Source organism: Lucilia sericata, unplaced genomic scaffold (assembly GCF_015586225.1).
Source record: "Lucilia sericata isolate MDLA Ls3-8-SP2 unplaced genomic scaffold, ASM1558622v1 Contig000456F_arrow, whole genome shotgun sequence".
Lineage (NCBI taxonomy): Eukaryota > Metazoa > Arthropoda > Insecta > Diptera > Calliphoridae > Lucilia > Lucilia sericata.
In genome coordinates, this window is record NW_023994471.1 from 54,123 (window position 1) to 75,982 (window position 21,860).

At 32.7% G+C, this 21,860-nt stretch overlaps 2 protein-coding genes across 2 annotated transcripts; both read left to right on the forward strand.

Moving 5' to 3' along the window:
• The first annotated feature begins 476 nt into the window (after positions 1-476).
• LOC119605082 lies at positions 477-11,507 on the forward strand. The gene is made up of 7 exons (XM_037958013.1): positions 477-1,181; positions 4,045-4,222; positions 4,284-4,820; positions 6,882-7,073; positions 10,771-10,857; positions 10,919-10,973; positions 11,401-11,507. Exons 1-7 carry the CDS (start codon positions 514-516, stop codon positions 11,505-11,507), a joined length of 1,824 nt encoding a protein of 607 aa, XP_037813941.1. The 5' UTR covers positions 477-513.
• A 1,638-nt stretch (positions 11,508-13,145) lies between these two features.
• Positions 13,146-21,659, forward strand: LOC119605108. Its single transcript, XM_037958058.1, is given in 6 exon segments — positions 13,146-13,819; positions 13,821-14,032; positions 16,024-16,108; positions 19,901-19,944; positions 19,946-20,189; positions 20,299-21,659. Coding segments are annotated over 6 exon segments (1,431 nt in total). The 5' UTR covers positions 13,146-13,182; the 3' UTR covers positions 20,508-21,659.
• The last annotated feature ends 201 nt before the right edge of the window (positions 21,660-21,860 follow it).

Below are 21,860 nucleotides of genomic sequence, written 5' to 3' on the forward strand. Positions count from 1 at the left end.
AACTGTCATATCCAGTCTATCTAGTATCTAGTCTATTCTTCTCTCTCATATACACATATTCTCTTTTAAGTATAACTCTCTTACAATAAAACAGAAAAAAAGCACAAGTATTTTTATCATAAATATCAACGTAATATTGTCATAAATTACCATATAATGAGTACATTTGTTTTGCTTGTGTATTCAAACAAAACAATTACTAATTTTTCTTTTATTTTTTGCAAAAAAAAAAAAACAAAACATGTTTCTTATCTTTTATCCCGCTAGACAATTAACATTCACACGCATACAGCGGGTACATGCTATATAAACAAAATAAAACAGGAAAAACGAAGAGAAGAAACAGCAAGTGTAACGGTTTTTTTGGCATGTCAAACCAAAAAACCTGACAAATATGAAAAACAGTTGATTGACAGTCTTCAGCAGGTGAAGTTTGAACGCAAAAAAGCACACAGAGAAAGTAATTAAACGGGAAAAGGAAACGGAAAATATCTAGAACTACAGCCTAAAAGTATGCAATGTATAGAAAGTACAAAATCGTATTACAACAATACCTCGTCAGCACTATTAGCCTCTATATTAGCCACTAGCACTAACAACAACTCCTCCCATTCTGAGGAGATCTCAAACTCACACTCCTTTAGCCAAGAATCGGGTGAAATAACAGAATGTGTTTGGCGTCGTAGTGAGTTATCGGCTTTGGAATTTGTTATTTATGCTTTTGTGGTGCCTTCGTTGGCTTTTTTCGGTTTATGTGCCAACTTTATAAATGCCATTGTCTTTATGAGGCCCAAAATGACACCATCAGCTTTTAGTTACTTGGCTGCTCTCTCTTGGCTAGACTGTATATCGTGCATGCTAATTACCCTGACAGCCTTTTCACGCAGTTTCCTCTATTCGAGCACATTTTGGATGGCCTATGATTTTCAGTGGCAAACCCCTTTGTTTGGCATAACCACCGGAGCAGCAAATCTCATATTGGCCTGTGTTAGTTTGGATCGTTTTATTTATTTGCGTTGGGGCATACCGAATGGCACACCTAAGTTTTGTAGACGTTTTGTGGCTAGAAGAATGATTTTGGCTGTGATTTTATTAGCGATTATAGTGAATGTGCCCTATTTTTGTGTATTTGTGGTAAATGATGATGGAACATTTGAAACAACGGCATTTTACTTTTCCAAGTGAGTAATTTACGTTCTAAGTTTGCATTTATTTGGTTTTTTATTTGTGATTATGAAAGGAAAAGGATAAGGTTTTCTTTCTGTTGTGATGTTTTGATAATAATGGATTTGTTTTGTCGCTTCAAAAATTTACTACCGTTATAAATTAATGTAATTTTTTTAATGCCAGATAAGATAAGAATGAAATAAAGTGGCCAGATGTTTGAAAATCATAACACCGAAAACGGAAAATAAAAAATCGCCAAAAACTTTTAAAACACATAATGGATTACTCAGAATTAAACTATAACTGAACCAGAACTGAAATAGAACAGAACTAAACCTGAATTAGAACTGAACTAGAACTGAACTAGAACTGAACTAGAACTGAACTAGAACTGAACTAGAACTGAACTAGAACTGAACTAGAACTGAACTAGAACTGAACTAGAACTGAACTAGACTGAACTAGAACTGAACTAGACTGAACTAGAACTGAACTAGAACTGAACTAGAACTGAACTAGAACTGAACTAGAACTGAACTAGAACTGAACTAGAACTGAACTAGAACTGAACTAGAACTGAACTAGAACTGAACTAGAACTGAACTAGAACTGACTAGAACTGACTAGAACTGAACTAGAACTGAACTAGAACTGAACTAGAACTGAACTAGAACTGAACTAGAACTGAACTAGAACTGAACTAGAACTGAACTAGAACTGAACTAGAACTGAACTAGAACTGAACTAGAACTGAACTAGAACTGAACTAGAACGAACTAGAACTGAACTAGAACTGACTAGAACTGAACTAACTGAACAGAAAACTGAACTAGAACTGAACTAGAACTGAACTAGAACTGAACTAGAACTGACTAGAACTGAACTAGACTGAACTAGAACTGAACTAGAAACTGAACTAGAACTGAACTAGAACTGAACTAGAATACTGAACTAGAACTGAACTAGAACTGAACTAGAACTGACGAGAACTGAACTAACTGACTAGAACTGAAACTAGAACTGACTAGAACTGAACTAGAACTGAACTAGAACTGAACTAGAACTGACCTAGAACTGAACAGAAAGAACTGAACTAGAACTGAACGAGAACTGAACTAGAACTGAACTAGAACTGAACTAGAACTGAACTAGAACTGAACTAGAACTGAACTAGAACTGAACTAGAACTGAACTAGAACTGAACTAGAACTGAACTAGAACTGAACTAGAACTGAACTAGAACTGAACTAGAACTGAACTAGAACTGAACTAGAACTGAACTAGAACTGAACTAGAACTGAACTAGAACTGAACTAGAACTGAACTAGAACTGAACTAGAACTGAACTAGAACTGAACTAGAACTGAACTAGAACTGAACTAGAACTGAACTAGAACTGAACTAGAACTGAACTAGAACTGAACTAGAACTGAACTAGAACTGAACTAGAACTGAACTAGAACTGAACTAGAACTGAACTAGAACTGAACTAGAACTGAACTAGAACTGAACTAGAACTGAACTAGAACTGAACTAGAACTGAACTAGAACTGAACTAGAACTGAACTAGAACTGAACTAGAACTGAACTAAAACTAGAACTGAACTAGAACTGAACTAGAACTAACTAGAACTGAACTAGAACTGAACTAGAACTGAACTAGAACTGATCTAGAACTGATCTAGAACTGATCTAGAACTGAACTAGAACTGAACTAGAACTGAACTAGAACTGAACTAGAACTGAACTAGAACTGAACTAGAACTGAACTAGAACTGAACTAGAACTGAACTAGAACTGAACTAGAACTGAACTAGAACTGAACTAGAACTGAACTAGAACTGAACTAGAACTGAACTAGAACTGAACTAGAACTGAACTAGAACTGAACTAGAACTGAACTAGAACTGAACTAGAACTGAACTAGAACTGAACTAGAACTGAACTAGAACTGAACTAGAACTGAACTAGAACTGAACTAGAACTGAACTAGAACTGAAGTAGAAACTGAACTAGAACTGAACTAGAACTGAACTAGAACTGAACTAGAACTGAACTAGAACTGAACTAGAACTGAACTAGAACTGAACTAGAACTGAACTAGAACTGAACTAGAACTGAACTAGAACTGAACTAGAACTGAACTAGAACTGAACTAGAACTGACTAATGAACTAGAACTGAAAAAAATACACTAGTCTGGACTAGTCTATAATCTTGACTTCAGTCTGGTCTATAGTCAGGACTATATTTTCGTAAATAGTTCATAGTCTAGAATATATTAATTATATTCTATAGTCTGGACTATAATCTTGTATATAGTATGGTCTATAATAAAGTCTTCACTTTATTCTAGTCTTTACTGTGGTATGGAATATAGTCTAGCGAACAATCTGTACTATATATAGTCTTGATTACAATCTAACTTTTATCCCCTTTAACTGGTAACATATAGATTTATGCCAATTCACTGTCGATAAAAAGATTTTTAGAGATAAAATGTAGGAGAGACGGTCAAAAAATCATTATCTCTAACTATAAGTGACGTTAAGTAAAATACCGTCTAAATATTCATACATATACAAATGAATATATATTTTCATAACAAAAGCAGCAAGTACACACTTAACATAGATTAAAATGGAAGCATGTCTAATCAGTGACGTTTCCCAGAATATATATGTCATATTAAACAATCAAACAAATCAATTGATGAATTAATTGTAATTTAATATGATTTCTTTGTTAGAGCAAATAACATAAACTGTTGTAATTAGCTAAGAATTGTCCTACAAACTTAAAAACCATATTTTTGAATGACTTTTCTTCCGACATTGAAAAACAGGAAATAATAGAAATATTTTATTTTCTCTTACAGATATTATATGATCCACAATTGGTTTACTTTTATTTTGCTTACACTATTGCCGGCCATATTTTTAATGGTAGGCAATACAGCCATTTTAATAGCCTTCTGCCAATGGACTAAACAAAGTAAAAAATGTCAAAGTAATTATGCCAATGCTAGCAATAAAAATGCCCAAAATCGTTATAAGGTAAATAAATAAATGAATGACTAAAAAATCGATTAATTACTTGAAAATGTTTTACTTTCAGCATCAAATGAAACTAACCGTTACCATTATCATTGTCATAACACTTTATCTAGTGGGTGAGTTGCCCGCCCATTTAACCTCACGCAAAAGTGCCGTTAATCTACTTTATGGTGGTGATGTTTCTAAAGTAGATTTTAAAACCATGCAACGTTTAGAGGTCATATGTATAACGCTAAATGCCATACAACTTAGCATGAATATTATAGTATATGCTGTGATAAATCCCTCTTTTGTGCCAGAATTTTTTAATTGCCTAAAGGGTGCTTCGGATGTCTGCTTTCGCTTTATGGGTTGTCTGGCCTTGGCAAGCTGTTGGCATAAAACTTGCAGTTCAAGGAAGAAGAAACATAAAAATTCAGAGTGTGCTAATAATGAGGGCACAAATAATGCGAGTACTGATTTTAACGGGCATAGTTTGAGTGATATTCATTGTTATGAGGAGAACGAAAATGGACCAGATGAAAGCACTTTGGATGTGACGAGTCAGGGAAAAAGTGTGCGACAGGAGCTGGAAATTTCTGTAATATGTTTAGCAAATGTAAAGCAATCATTTGATAATCCTTCATTTAATTTAGAAATAGTAGAATAAATAATGAAACTAATTTTCAGAATATATCTTATTTAAGACCTTGTTTAGGATCGTTCGGGTAATGGATAGAATTTGAATTAATCTTGAGCTGAAATGGAACAGAACTAAAACTAAAGTAACTAGAACTTAACATAAAATGAACTCGAACTAAACTGAACTAGAACTGAACTAGAACTGAACTAGAACTGAACTAGAACTGAACTAGAACTGAACTAGAACTGAACTAGAACTGAACTAGAACTGAACTAGAACTGAACTAGAACTGAACTAGAACTGAACTAAAACTGAACTAGAACTGAACTAGAACTGAACTAGAACTGAACTAGAACTGAACTAGAACTGAACTAGAACTGAACTAGAACTGAACTAGAACTGATCTAGAACTGAAATAGAACTGAACTAGAACTGAACTAGAACTGAACTAGAACGGAACTAGAACTGAACTAGAACTGAACTAGAACTGAACTAGAACTGAATAGAACTGAACTAGAACTGAACTAGAATTGAACTAGAATTGAACTAGAACTGAACTAGAACTGAACTAGAACTGAACTAGAACTGAACTAGAACTGAACTAGAACTGAACTAGATCTGAACTAGAACTGAACTAGAACTGAACTAGAACTGAACTACAACTGAACTAGAACTGAACTAGAACTGAACTAGAACTGCACTAGAACTGAACTACAACTGAACTAGAACTAGAACTAAACTAGAACTGAACTAGAACTGAACTAGAACTGAACTAGAACTGGACTAGAACTGAACTAGAACTGAACTAGAACTGAACTAGAACTGAACTAGAACTGAACTAGAACTGAACTAGAACTGAACTAGAACTGAACTAGAACTGAACTAGAACTGAACTAGAACTGAACTAGAACTGAACTAGAACTGAACTAGAACTGAACTAGAACTGAACTAGAACTGAACTAGAACTGAACTAGAACTGAACTAGAACTGAACTAGAACTGAACTAGAACTGAACTAGAACTGAACTAGAACTGAACTAGAACTGAACTAGAACTGAACTAGAACTGAACTAGAACTGAACTAGAACTGAACTAGAACTGAACTAGAACTGAACTAGAACTGAACTAGAACTGAACTAGAACTGAAATAGAACTGAACTAAAACTGAACTAAAACTGAACTAGAATCAAAAGCTCGACTGGAGTATAGTCTATACAATTTTTTCTAAGTGTAAAAAATACTCAGAGTTGTACATTTTAGTATTAACTATGTATTTACCATATACCAAATATCAAAATAGAAGTTTTCGATACATGTGTAGTTAAAACATAACGGTACTAGACGGTCGGTTGACAAAATTAAAGTAAAAAAGATAAATTTAAAACAAATGTGAAAAATTAATTGAGAATATAATAATAAAATAAAAAAATCTTCTAAAACTGTAATTGGTATTTAAATCAAAAAAGTTTAATTTAATTAAAAACACTTTTAAAATAAAGAAAACTATGCAAATGCAAACTTAATAGTATGAGAAAAATATTGATTTTTCCAAATTGCATTTAATCCCAGTGGAGTCATATTGAAACGAAGCCACAGCTGTTGCTAAAAAAAACTATATACACTCACCTAAACATACATATGTTAAATCTTATATATAAATAACGGTAAAATACAACGCGAATTTGACCTATAAAATAAACGAACAATGGAAAAAAACGAACAAGAGGAAACAACAGACATCTTTGAGGAATGCAATAACATGGAAACAATTAAGGACGAGAATGAAGAATCCTTGCATGACCTTAATTTCCAGGCTCTAAGTGCCACAACTGATGAAGAATTGCAAGATTTAACAATTACCAATCCAAAACCAATAACAATCATCATGTTGTACCCGTGGGGGTAATAATTTGCTTAGTGACCATTTATTTGGGTATGACCAGTGTACAAAAATGTCTAGTAAGTTGTGTGGAAAATACTCTAATGACCGAGCCAGAACTGCAGCATAAAGACGACATTTTAAGTTATTTACAAAAAGCGGAAAAAACTCGATAATTCACAAATTCTCGAAAGACTTTTGGAATACAAAGATATATGCAAAGATTTAGAAGTATTTACCAAGGATATAAAGCCAAATGACGAGGAGAAAGATGAAGAAGACGTAGATGAAAATCATTATAATGAAGATAATGCAAATGAAGTTCTCAAGGTTATAGAGTCAGCGGTGTTGGTGATGTTGCTGGTCGAGAGGAGGAAGAAGAGGATGAGGAGGGCAGTAGTGAAAGTAGTAGTGGTGCCAGTGGTAGTGGTGACTGTGTTAAGTCCTCACGCCGTAAACTTAAAAATCAAAATATTCTATTAAGACGACAAATTCTAAAAATGGTTTCAATAAATATAATAAATCGACCAAAGCCAAATATCAAAAAAATCACAAAAAGGAATTGAATCTCAATAAAAAGAACTCTACAGCAGAACCAATTATTTATCTATTCGCTCTAGTTTTTATCTATTTACTTTTAAAGGCTGCCTCGGATATTAATCAGCATTATAAATCGGTAAGTTCTATTAAACTTTTAAACTGCTATTCAAGTATTTTTAATAATGATCAATTGAATCGTTATTTAAGAATCTAAACAGGTTTAAAACCGATTTTTGTGAGAAAATATGAAATAGATTTCCATCATAGCATTATGGACACAGAACTGAACTAGTACTGAACTTAAAATAGAACTGAACTGAACTAGAACTCAACCAAAACTGAACTAAAACTGAACTTAACTGAACTAGAACTGAACTAAGACTGAACTAGAACTGAACTAGAACTGAACTAGAACTGAACTAGAACTGAACTAGAACTGAACTAGAACTGAACTAGAACTGAACTAGAACTGAACTAGAACTGAACTAGAACTGAACTAGAACTGAACTAGAACTGAACTAGAACTGAACTAGAACTGAACTAGAACTGAACTAGAACTGAACTAGAACTGACAAACTAGAACTGAACTAGAACTGAACTAGAACTGAACTAGAACTGAACTAGAACTGAACTAGAACTGAACTAGAACTGAACTAGAACTGAACTAGAACTGAACTAGAACTGAACTAGAACTGAACTAGAACTGAACTAGAACTGAACTAGAACTGAACTAGAACTGAACTAGAACTGAACTAGAACTGAACTAGAACTGAACTAGAACTGAACTAGAACTGAACTAGAACTGAACTAGAACTGAACTAGAACTGAACTAGAACTGAACTAGAACTGAACTAGAACTGAACTAGAACTGAACTAGAACTGAACTAGAACTGAACTAGAACTGAACTAGAACTGAACTAGAACTGAACTAGAACTGAACTAGAACTGAACTAGAACTGAACTAGAACTGAACTAGAACTGAACTAGAACTGAACTAGAACTGAACTAGAACTGAACTAGAACTGAACTAGAACTGAACTAGAACTGAACGAACTGAACTAGAACTGAACTAGAACTGAACTAGAACTGAACTAGAACTGAACTAGAACTGAACTAGAACTGAACTAGAACTGAACGAACTGAACTAGAACTGAACTAGAACTGAACTAGAACTGAACTAGAACTGAACTAGAACTGAACTAGAACTGAACTAAACTGAACTAGAACTGAACTAGAACTGAACTAGAACTGAACTAGAACTGAACTAGAACTGAACTAGAACTGAACTAGAACTGAACTAGAACTGAACTAGAACTGAACTAGAACTGAACTAGAACTGAACTAGAACTGAACTAGAACTGAACTAGAACTGAACTAGAACTGAACTAGAACTGAACTAGACTGAACTAGAACTGAACTAGAACTGAACTAGAACTAAACTAGAACTGAACTAGAACTGAACTAGAACTGAACTAGAACTGAACTAGAACTGAACTAGAACTGAACTAGAACTGAACTAGAACTGAACTAGAACTGAACTAGAACTGAACTAGAACTGAACTAGAACTGAACTAGAACTGAACTAGAACTGAACTAGAACTGAACTAGAACTGAACTAGAACTGAACTAGAACTGAACTAGAACTAGAACTGAACTAGAACTGAACTAGAACTGAACTAGAACTGAACTAGAACTGAACTAGAACTGAACAGAACTGAACTAGAACTGAACTAGAACTGAACTAGAACTGAACTAGAACTGAACTAGAACTGAACTAGAACTGAACTAGAACTGAACTAGAACTGAACTAGAACTGAACTAGAACTGAACTAGAACTGAACTAGAACTGAACTAGAACTGAACTAGAACTGAACTAGAACTGAACTAGAACTGAACTAGAACTGAACTAGAACTGAACTAGAACTGAACTAGAACTGAACTAGAACTGAACTAGAACTGAACTAGAACTGAACTAGAACTGAACTAGAACTGAACTAGAACTGAACTAGAACTGAACTAGAACTGAACTAGAACTGAACTAGAACTGAACTAGAAACTGAACTAGAACTGAACTAGAACTGAACTAGAACTGAACTAGAACTGAACTAGAACTGAACTAGAACTGAACTAAAACTAGAACTGAACTAGAACTGAACTAGAACTGAACTAGAACTGAACTAGAACTGAACTAGAACTGATCTAGAACTGATCTAGAAACTGATCTAGAACTGAACTAGAACTGAACTAGAACTGAACTAGAACTGAACTAGAACTGAACTAGAACTGAACTAGAACTGAACTAGAACTGAACTAGAACTGAACTAGAACTGAACTAGAACTGAACTAGAACTGAACTAGAACTGAACTAGAACTGAACTAGAACTGAACTAGAACTGAACTAGAACTGAACTAGAACTGAACTAGAACTGAACTAGAACTGAACTAGAACTGAACTAGAACTGAACTAGAACTGAACTAAGAACTGAACTAGAACTGAACTAGAACTGAACTAGAACTGAACTAGAACTGAAGTAGAACTGAACTAGAACTGAACTAGAACTGAACTAGAACTGAACTAGAACTGAACTAGAACTGAACTAGAACTGAACTAGAACTGAACTAGAACTGAACTAGAACTGAACTAGAACTGAACTAAACTGAACTAGAACTGAACTAGAACTGAACTAGAACTGAACTAGAACTGAACTAGAAATGAACTAGAACTGAAAAAAATACACTAGTCTGGACTAGTCTATAATCTTGACTTCAGTCTGGTCTATAGTCAGGACTATATTTTCGTAAATAGTTCATAGTCTAGAATATATTAATTATATTCTAAGTCTGGACTATAATCTTGTATATAGTATGGTCTATAATAAGTCTTCACTTATTCTAGTCTTTACTGTGGTATGGAATATAGTCTAGCGAACAATCTGTACTATATATAGTCTTGATTACAATCTAACTTTTATCCCCTTTAACTGGTAACATATAGATTATGCCAATTCACTGTCGATAAAAAGATTTTTAGAGATAAAATGTAGGAGAGACGGTCAAAAAATCATTATCTCTAACTATAAGTGACGTTAAGTAAAATACCGTCTAAATATTCATACATATACAAATGAATATATATTTTCATAACAAAAGCAGCAAGTACACACTTAACATAGATTAAAATGGAAGCATGTCTAATCAGTGACGTTTCCCAGAATTATATGTCATATTAAACAATCAAACAAATCAATTGATGAATTAATTGTAATTTAATATGATTTCTTTGTTAGAGCAAATAACATAAACTGTTGTAATTAGCTAAGAATTGTCCTACAAACTTAAAAACCATATTTTTGAATGACTTTTTCTTCCGACATTGAAAAACAGGAAATAATAGAAATATTTTATTTTCTCTTACAGATATTATATGATCCACAATTGGTTTACTTTTATTTTGCTTACACTATTGCCGGCCATATTTTAATGGTAGGCAATACAGCCATTTTAATAGCCTTCTGCCAATGGAACTAAACAAAGTAAAAAATGTCAAAGTAATTATGCCAATGCTAGCAATAAAAATGCCCAAAATCGTTATAAGGTAAATAAATAAATGAATGACTAAAAAATCGATTAATTACTTGAAAATGTTTTACTTTCAGCATCAAATGAAACTAACCGTTACCATTATCATTGTCATAACACTTTATCTAGTGGGTGAGTTGCCCGCCCATTTAAACCTCACGCAAAAGTGCCGTTAATCTACTTTATGGTGGTGATGTTTCTAAAGTAGATTTTAAAACCATGCAACGTTTAGAGGTCATATGTATAGACGCTAAATGCCATACAACTTAGCATGATATTATAGTATATGCTGTGATAAATCCCTCTTTTGTGCCAGAATTTTTTAATTGCCTAAAGGGTGCTTCGGATGTCTGCTTTCGCTTTATGGTTGTCTGGCCTTGGCAAGCTGTTGGCATAAAACTTGCAGTTCAAGGAAGAAGAAACATAAAAATTCAGAGTGTGCTAATAATGAGGGCACAAATAATGCGAGTACTGATTTTAACGGGCATAGTTTGAGTGATATTCATTGTTATGAGGAGAACGAAAATGGACCAGATGAAAGCACTTTGGATGTGACGAGTCAGGGAAAAAGTGTGCGACAAGGAGCTGGAAATTTCTGTAATATGTTTAGCAAATGTAAAGCAATCATTTGATAATCCTTCATTTAATTTAGAAATAGTAGAATAAATAATGAAACTAATTTTCAGAATATATCTTATTTAAGACCTTGTTTAGGATCGTTCGGGTAATGGATAGAATTTGAATTAATCTTGAGCTGAAATGGAACAGAACTAAAACATAAAGTAACTAGAACTTAACATAAAAATGAACTCGAACTAACTGAACTAGAACTGAACTAGAACTGAACTAGAACTGACACTGACTAGAACTGAACTAGAACTGAACTAGAACTGAACTAGAACTGAACTAGAACTGAACTAGAACTGAACTAGAACTGAAACTAGAACTGAACTAGAACTGAACTAGAACTGAACTAGAACTGAACTAGACTGAACTAGAACTGACTAGAACTGAACTAGAACTGAACTAGAACTGATCTAGAACTGAAATAGAACTGAAACTAGAACTGAACTAGAACTGAACTAGAACGGAACTAGAACTGAACTAGAACTGAACTAGAACTGAACTAGAACTGAATAGAAACTGAACTAGAACTGAACTAGAATTGAACTAGAATTGAACTAGAACTGAACTAGAACTGAACTAGAACTGAACTAGAACTGAACTAGAACTGAACTAGAACTGAACTAGATCTGAACTAGAACTGAACTAGAACTGAACTAGAACTGAACTACAACTGAACTAACTGAACTAGAACTGAACTAGAACCACTGAACTGAACTGCACTAGAACTAGAACTACTAACTGAACTAGAACTAGAACTGAACTAGAACTGAACTAGAACTGGAACTAGAACTGACTAGAACTGGAACTAGAACTGAACTAGAACTGAACTAGAACTGAACTAGAACTGAACTAGAACTGAACTAGAACTGAACTAGAACTGAACTAGAACTGAACTAGAACTGAACTAGAACTGAACTAGAACTGAACTAGAACTGAACTAGAACTGAACTAGAACTGAACTAGAACTGAACTAGAACTGAACTAGAACTGAACTAGAACTGAACTAGAACTGAACTAGAACTGAACTAGAACTGAACTAGAACTGAACTAGAACTGAACTAGAACTGAACTAGAACTGACTAGAACTGAACTAGAACTGAACTAGAAACTGAACTAGAACTGAACTAGAACTGAACTAGAACTGAACTAGAACTGAAATAGAACTGAACTAAAACTGAACTAAAACTGAACTAGAATCAAAGCTCGACTGGAGTATAGTCTATACAATTTTTTCTAAGTGTAAAAAATACTCAGAGTTGTACATTTTAGTATTAACTATGTATTTACCATATACCAAATATCAAAATAGAAGTTTTCGATACATGTAGTAGTTAAAACATAACGGTACTAGACGGTCGGTTGACAAAATTAAAGTAAAAAGATAAATTTAAAACAAAATGTGAAAAATTAATTGAGAATATAATAATAAAATAAAAAAATCTTCTAAACTGTAATTGGTATTTAAATCAAAAAAGTTTAATTTAATTAAAAACACTTTTAAATAAAGAAAACTATGCAAATGCAAACTTAATAGTAATGAGAAAAATATTGATTTTTCCAAATTGCATTTAATCCCAGTGGAGTCATATTGAAACGAAGCCAACAGCTGTTGCTAAAAAAAACTATATCACACTCACCTAAACATACATATGTTAAATCTTATATAAATAACGGTAAAATACAACGCGAATTTGACCTATAAAATAAACGAACAATGGAAAAAAACGAACAAGAGGAAACAACAGACATCTTTGAGGAATGCAATAACATGGAAACAATTAAGGACGAGAATGAAGAATCCTTGCATGACCTTAATTTCCAGGCTCTAAGTGCCACAACTGATGAAGAATTGCAAGATTTTAACAATTACCAATCCAAAACCAATAACAATCATCATGTTGTACCCGTGGGGGTAATAATTTGCTTAGTGACCATTTATTTGGGTATGACCAGTGTACAAAAATGTCTAGTAAGTTGTGTGGAAAATACTCTAATGACCGAGCCAGAACTGCAGCATAAAGACGACATTTTAAGTTATTTACAAAAAGCGGAAAAACTCGATAATTCACAAATTCTCGAAAGACTTTTGGAATACAAAGATATATGCAAAGATTTAGAAGTATTTACCAAGGATATAAAGCCAAATGACGAGGAGAAAGATGAAGAAGACGTAGATGAAAATCATTATAATGAAGATAATGCAAATGAAGTTCTCAAGGTTATAGAGGTCAGCGGTGTTGGTGATGTTGCTGGTCGAGAGGAGGAAGAGAGGATGAGGAGGGCAGTAGTGAAAGTAGTAGTGGTGCCAGTGGTAGTGGTGACTGTGTTAAGTCCTCACGCCGTAAACTTAAAAATCAAAATATTCTATTAAGACGACAAATTCTAAAAATGGTTTCAATAAATATAATAAATCGACCAAAGCCAAATATCAAAAAAATCACAAAAAGGAATTGAATCTCAATAAAAAGAACTCTACAGCAGAACCAATTATTTATCTATTCGCTCTAGTTTTTATCTATTTACTTTTAAAGGCTGCCTCGGATATTAATCAGCATTATAAATCGGTAAGTTCTATTAAACTTTTAAACTGCTATTCAAGTATTTTTAATAATGATCAATTGAATCGTTATTTAAGAATCTAAACAGGTTTAAAACCGATTTTTGTGAGAAAATATGAAATAGATTTCCATCATAGCATTATGGACACAGAACTGAACTAGTACTGAACTTAAAATAGAACTGAACTGAACTAGAACTCAACCAAACTGAACTAAAACTGAACTTAAACTGAACTAGAACTGAACTAAGACTGAACTAGAACTGAACTAGAACTGAACTAGAACTGAACTAGAACTGAACTAGAACTGAACTAGAACTGAACTAGAACTGAACTAGAACTGAACTAGAACTGAACTAGAACTGAACTAGAACTGAACTAGAACTGAACTAGAACTGAACTAGAACTGAACTAGAACTGAACTAGAACTGAACTAGAACTGAACTAGAACTGAACTAGAACTGAACTAGAACTGAACTAGAACTGAACTAGAACTGAACTAGAACTGAACTAGAACTAGACTGAACTAGAACTGAACTAGAACTGAACTAGAACTGAACTAGAACTGAACTAGAACTGAACTAGAACTGAACTAGAACTGAACTAGAACTGAACTAGAACTGAACTAGAACTGAACTAGTACTGAACTAGAACTGAACTAGAACTGAACTAGAACTGAACTAGAACTGAACTAGAACTGAACTAGAACTGAACTAGAACTGAACTAGAACTGAACTAGAACTGAACTAGAACTGAACTAGAACTGAACTACGAACTAGAACTGAACTCGAACTGAACTAGAACTGAACTAGAACTGAACTAGAACTGAACTAGAACTGAACTAGAACTGAACTAGAACTGAACTAGAACTGAACTAGAACTGAACTAGAACTGAACTAGAACTAGAACTGAACTAGAACTGAACTAGAACTGAACTAAAACTGAACTAGAACTGAACTGAACTAGAACTGAACTAGAACTGAACTAGAACTGAACTAGAACTGAACTAGAACTGAACTAGAACTGAACTAGAACTGAACTAGAACTGAACTAGAACTGAACTAGAACTGAACTAGAACTGAACTAGAACTGAACTAGAACTGAACTAGAACTGAACTAGAACTGAACTAGAACTGAACTAGAACTGAACTAGAACTGAACTAGAACTGAACTAGAACTGAACTAGAACTGAACTAGAACTGAACTAGAACTGAACTAGAACTGAACTAGAACTGAACTAGAACTGAACTAGAACTGAACTAGAACTGAACTAGAACTGAACTAGAACTGAACTAGAACTGAACTAGAAATGAACTAGAACTGAACTAGAACTGAACTAGAACTGAACTGGAACTGAACTAGAACTGAACTAAAACTGAACTAGAACTGAACTAGAACTGAACTAGAACTGAACTAGAACTGAACTAGAACTGAACTAGAACTGAACTAGAACTGAACTAGAACTGAACTAGAACTGAACTAGAACTGAACTAGAACTGAACTAGAGCTGAACTAGAACTGAACTAGAACTGAACTAGAACTGAACTAGAACTGAACTAGAACTGAACTAGAACTGAACTAGAACTGAACTAGAACTGAACTAGAACTGAACTAGAACTGAACTAGAACTGAACTAGAACTGAACTAGAACTGAACTAGAACTGAACTAGAACTGAACTAGAACTGAACTAGAACTGAACTAGAACTGAACTAGAACTGAACTAGAACTGAACTAGAACTCAAATAGAACTGAACTAGAACTGAACTAGAAATTAACTAGAAATTAACTAGAACTTAACTAGAACTGAACTGAAACTGAACTAGAACTGAATTAGAACTAAACTAGAACTGAACTAGAACTGAACCTAAAACTGTATCTCAATTTGAGACTTAATTAAGACTTTAGGTTATTCATATAACAACTACTTCCTTTTTAAGAACTCCTTCATGTCTTTAATACACTTTTTTGCCTTTCTTTCATTCTTCTACAACTTTTAGCAAAATAAAAACGATAAACGTTTAAGACGTTGCTCTTTACAATCCTATGCCCAAACCCATCGACCGGATCGTCGAGCCTCAAAAGGTATTTCAGCTAAAAGTTTGCCGAAATTCTAAAAAAATGTCAATGTCAACTATAGCATTTATACAAACTATAATCAAATCAAAATGAAAAAGTATTCCAATTAAAATCAAAAAACAAATTACTAAAAAGGTCCTTAATTAAAGAACAAATTCTAAACTAGTAAAAATGTTATAATTTCAAAAAGTTTTATTGAAAACACAAAAAAAAAACTTTAACTAATAGCTTTAAAACCAAGTATATTTTAACTAAATGGAATTTTTACCCCCATACACTTTATATTCATATTAAATATTATAGACTTATCAATATCAATAGTAAATGTGTGCAATTTTAAATGTACTTGTAGTTAAAAACAAATAAAAAATAAAGAAAAAGTTTCCAACTTTTCTAACTATCTCTGAATGTATGTACTGTAAATGTGATTAATATTTAATGTAACACTTTTTTTTATAATTAAAAACAAAGTATTGATAATAAATCGAAAAAAGAGTTTAAAGTTAGAATTAAATTCTACTCTTTTTCTTTTCGATTTAATATTAATACAACTTTTTTAATATTTACTATCTTTTTATCTCTTTGCCTCATTTTTAAAACACTTTTGTGAAATTTTCTACTAAATCACACACTCACAAACATTTTCTTAATAAACCAACTGATCTCTCCCTGACTGTATTTTTGTATATACTTATTATATAGACTATTTAATTATATATTTATAATTTGTTTTTAGAAAAATATATTTAACTATATATATTGTACAATGTATGAAATTAGAAATTTTATTGCAACTTACTATAAATGTGTAATTTAATTATATGAACAAAAAAAAGAAAAAATAAGTGAATTTTAAACTAATAAAAAAAAAACTATTATCAAAACTCTATTGTTGCCTTTAACTACTGTCTCATGTTGTTTGCCATTTCTTTTATTAACACTTAGAACACTATCAATCTCACAACCTGACACAATTTTCTATAATTTGCAATTTATTCACTTTAAACCATTTTTTAAATTTTTCTTTATTGAATTAAACTAATCCTTGAACTGAACTGTAATTAGAACTTAACTAGAACTAAACTAGAAACTGAACTAGAACTGAACTAGAACTGAACTAGAACTGAACTAAAACTGAACTAGAACTGTACTCGAACTGAACTAGAACTGAACTAGAACTAAACTAGAACTGAACTAGAACTGAACTAGAACTGAACTAGAACTGAACTAGAACTGAACTAGAACTGAACTAGAACTGAACTAGAACTGAACTAGAACTGAACTAGAACTGAACTAGAACTGAACTAGAACTGAACTAGAACTGAACTAGAACTGAACTAGAACTGAACTAGAACTGAACTAGAACTGAACTAGAACTGAACTAGAACTGAACTAGAACTGAACTAGAACTGAACTAGAAATGAACTAGAACTGAACTAGAACTGAACTAGAACTGAACTAGAACTGAACTAGAACTGAACTAGAACTGAACTAGAACTGAACTAGAACTGAACTAGAACTGAACTAGAACTGAACTAGAACTGAACTAGAACTGAACTAGAACTGAACTAGAACTGAACTAGAACTGAACTAGAACTGAACTAGAACTGAACTAGAACTGAACTAGAACTGAACTAGAACTGAACTAGAACTGAACTAGAACTGAACTAGAACTGAACTAGAACTGAACTAGAACTGAACTAGAACTGAACTAGAACTGAACTAGAACTGAACTAGAACTGAACTAGAACTGAACTAGAACTGAACTAGAACTGAACTAGAACTGAACTAGAACTGAACTAGAACTGAACTAGAACTGAACTAGAACTGAACTAGAACTGAACTAGAACTGAACTAGAACTGAACTAGAACTGAACTAGAACTGAACTATAACTGAACTAGAACTGAACTAGAACTGAACTAGAACTGAACTAGAACTGAACTAGAACTGAACTAGAACTGAACTAGAACTAAACTAGAACTAAACTAGAACTGAACTAGAACTGAACTAGAACTGAACTAGAACTGAACTAGAACTGAACTGAACTGAACTGAACTAGAACTGAACTAGAACTGAACTAGAACTGAACTAGAACTGAACTAGAACTGAACTAGAACTGAACTAGAACTAGAACTGAACTAGAACTGAACTAGAACTGAACTAGAACGAACTAGAACTGAACTAGAACTGAACTAGAACTGAACTAGAACTGAACTAGAACTGAACTAGAACAGAACTACAACTGAACTAGAACTGAACTAGAACTGAACTAGAACTGAACTAGAACTGAACTAGAACAGAACTACAACTGAACTAGAACTGAACTAGAACTGAACTAGAACTGAACTAGAACTGAACTAGAACTAAACTAGAACTAAACTAGAACTGAACTAGAACTGAACTAGAACTGAACTAGAACTGAACTAGAACTGAACTGAACTGAACTAGAACTGAACTAGAACTGAACTAGAACTGAACTAGAACTGAACTAGAACTGAACTAGAACTGAACTAGAACTAGAACTGAACTAGAACTGAACTAGAACTGAACTAGAACTGAACTAGAACTGAACTAGAACTGAACTAGAACTGAACTAGAACTGAACTAGAACTGAACTAGAACTGAACTAGAACTGAACTAGAACTGAACTAGAACTGAACTAGAACTGAACTAGAACTGAACTAGAACTGAACTAGAACTGAACTAGAACTGAACTAGAACTGAACTAGAACTGAACTAGAACTGAACTAGAACTGAACTAGAACTGACTAGAACTGAACTAGAACTGAACTAGAACTGAACTAGAACTGAACTAGAAACTGAACTAGAACTGAACTAGAACTGAACTAGAACTGAACTAGAACTGAACTAGAACTGAACTAGAACTGAACTAGAACTGAAATAGAACTGAACTAGAACTGAACTAGAACTGAACTAGAACTGAACTGAGAACTAGAACTGAACTAGAACTGAACTAGAACTGAACTAGAACTGAACTAAAACTGAACTAGAACTGAACTAGAACTGAACTAGAACTGAAATAGAACTGAACTAGAACTGAACTAGAACTGAACTAGAACTGAACTAGAACTGAACTAGAACTGAACTAGAACTGAACTAGAACTAAACTAGAACAGAACTACAACTGAACTAGAACTGAACTAGAACTGAACTAGAACCGAACTAGAACTGAACTAGAACTGAACTAGAACTGAACTAGAACTGAACTAGAACTGAACTAGAACTGAACTAGAACCGAACTAGAACTGAACTTCAACTGAACTACAACTGAACTAGAACTGAACTAGAACTAAACTAGAACTAAACTAGAACAGAACTACAACTGAACTAGAACTGAACTAGAACTGAACTAGAACTGAACTAGAACTGAACTAGAACAGAACTACAACTGAACTAGAACTGAACTACAACTGAACTAGAAACTGAACTCAAAATGAACATGTTCCCACTCTACACATTTTGAGTTAATTTTATTGTTATTCTTTTAAATTACTATAATTTATTTAAATTTTCCATTTAAGCTTTGTAAAATTTGTTCTATTTAATCTATTGAATTCCATTTTTATAAATTTCCTTCCACAACATTTGTCACACTAAATTCTTTACACAAACAAATTATATTTGTGTTGTTTTGCTAATTTTCTTAAATTTTAATTAAAAAAAAAATCAAACAAAATTATTAGAAACTTAACAATTTACTAGTAATTATCCTTTCTAACATCCTTTAATCATTCCCAACTAACAAATTATATAAAAATATACAAAAACTACAACAGAATTGGCTTTAAAACAAAAACAACAGCTACAACAACAACAAACAACAACGTTTAAAAACATTATCCCGCTCCTCCAGTCAAGAACAACAAAGTTATCATTATACTCATCATCATCATCAACAGCAACAACATTTAATGGATGCATCACCACAAAAAACTGAACAACATGTTATTCAATGCACTGGCTCTCCCGTACGTCCTAAAGTTTACTATTCAAGCAATTGGCAATTATTAAGACAGCATACCACCACACAATCTGTGGATAATTCTGATCTATTGATTGGCGCACGTGGGTAATGCAGGGTAAATTGAAATTAGTTTTAGAATATTTGTTAAATGTTGATGAAAATTTCTTTAAAACTTTTAATTTAAGAAATACATGCTACAATGATGGCCAGACGTTTGTTCAGTGCCAGCTGCCCTAAGCTATCAAAGGCAAAAGTTATCCACCAATGTTTCACCATTAAGTATTGTTAATGATCATGTTAATGTATCCCTAAGTAGACGCACCTCTATAACATCATCCTTACCTTTAGCCACAATGGATCCTACAGATAGTTTGGCACCAGAAACCAAACGTAGAGTACGTATGATAAATAGACATTAGGTGGGGTTGTGTGTGGAGTAGACGTTTTTTTTTTTAATGGAAAAATATTGATGTTTACTTTTTAAATATTAAATAGATATTAAGAAATCATTTAAATTACTCACCTAAGATAAACTAGAAGATGTTAAATGTTAGCTGGACACAATTATTTCATTTTTTTTTTTTTTTTTTTTGTGGCCCAGAGGGCTTTTGATGCATTTGGGACTAAAAAAAAAACTTAAACACTAATGCCCCTTAAAGACTTATTTTACATTTCACTTTTATTAACACAACCCTTTAATAAATAGATTTTCTTTTAATTACATTTATTTTAATTTTATTTCATTTTTTTGTGGCTCAGAGGGCTTTTCATGTATTACAATAAAAAGATTTGAGACTAAACAACACTTAAACACCTTTTTTTAACTAATGCCCCTTAAACACTTATTTTACACTTCACTTTATTAACACAACACTTTAATAATAAATTTTTGTTTTAACTACATTTATTACATTTATTTTCATTTTATTTCATTATATTAATTTTTTCTCTAAATTTTCTCGAACGCCACAACTCCCGCTTTAAAATTCGCGTTATTATTAACAATTGTCAAATAATATTTATAACAAGATTACCATTATTACAGCTTATATGAAATTAGCATAAAAAAATTTTACTTTACTTTACTTCAACATTGAGAGCTTTGGCAATCCTAGTGCCAAAGGAAACAAGAAAACAAATGACAGGTTAACAAATAACAATTACAATAGGATTACCATCATTAAAGCAAGTATGAAATTAAGAGATATTTGTTAGTCATAAACCCTAAATTCTTGCTAAGGCAACTCTGTTATAAAATAAATAGGAAACAGGAAAGCAAAACAAAACAAAAAAATTACTTTTCCAAAAATGCAGTTTGGTAAAGAAATTTAGATATTTTATGAAAATCATGAATGAAAATTGCTAATATATAATTTTGATAAAGTAAAAAGTATGCAATTGGCCAAAATGTATTTGTTGACTACAGAAAACAGACCGCCAACTCAAGTACAATCTTTATTTTTAGGAAAATACGTCACCAAAGTTCCTTTTTTATGGTTTTTTAACAAAACTAATCTAAAATTAAGTTAAATTGTACTAGTACTGACTAGAACTGACTAGAAGTGAACTAAAACTGAACTAGAACTTAACTAGAACTGAACTAGAACTTAACTAGAACTGACCTAGAACTGACTGAACTGACAGACTGATTTAGAACTGAACTAGACGAACTAGAACTGAACTAGAACTGAACTAGAACTGAACTAGAACTAGAACTGAACTAGAACTGAACTAGAACTGAACTAGAACTGAACTAGAACTGAACTAGAACT

Excerpts from the sequence above, each read along its gene's own strand:
- LOC119605082 (XM_037958013.1), top strand. The coding sequence starts at position 514 with ATGCAATGTATAGAAAGTACAAAATCGTATTACAACAATACCTCGTCA. Across the intron at positions 1,182-4,044 it reads ACGGCATTTTACTTTTCCAA|ATATTATATGATCCACAATT; the intron begins GTGAGTAATTTA and ends TTTCTCTTACAG. Across the intron at positions 10,974-11,400 it reads CATAACACTTTATCTAGTGG|TCAGGGAAAAAGTGTGCGAC; the intron begins GTGAGTTGCCCG and ends GGATGTGACGAG.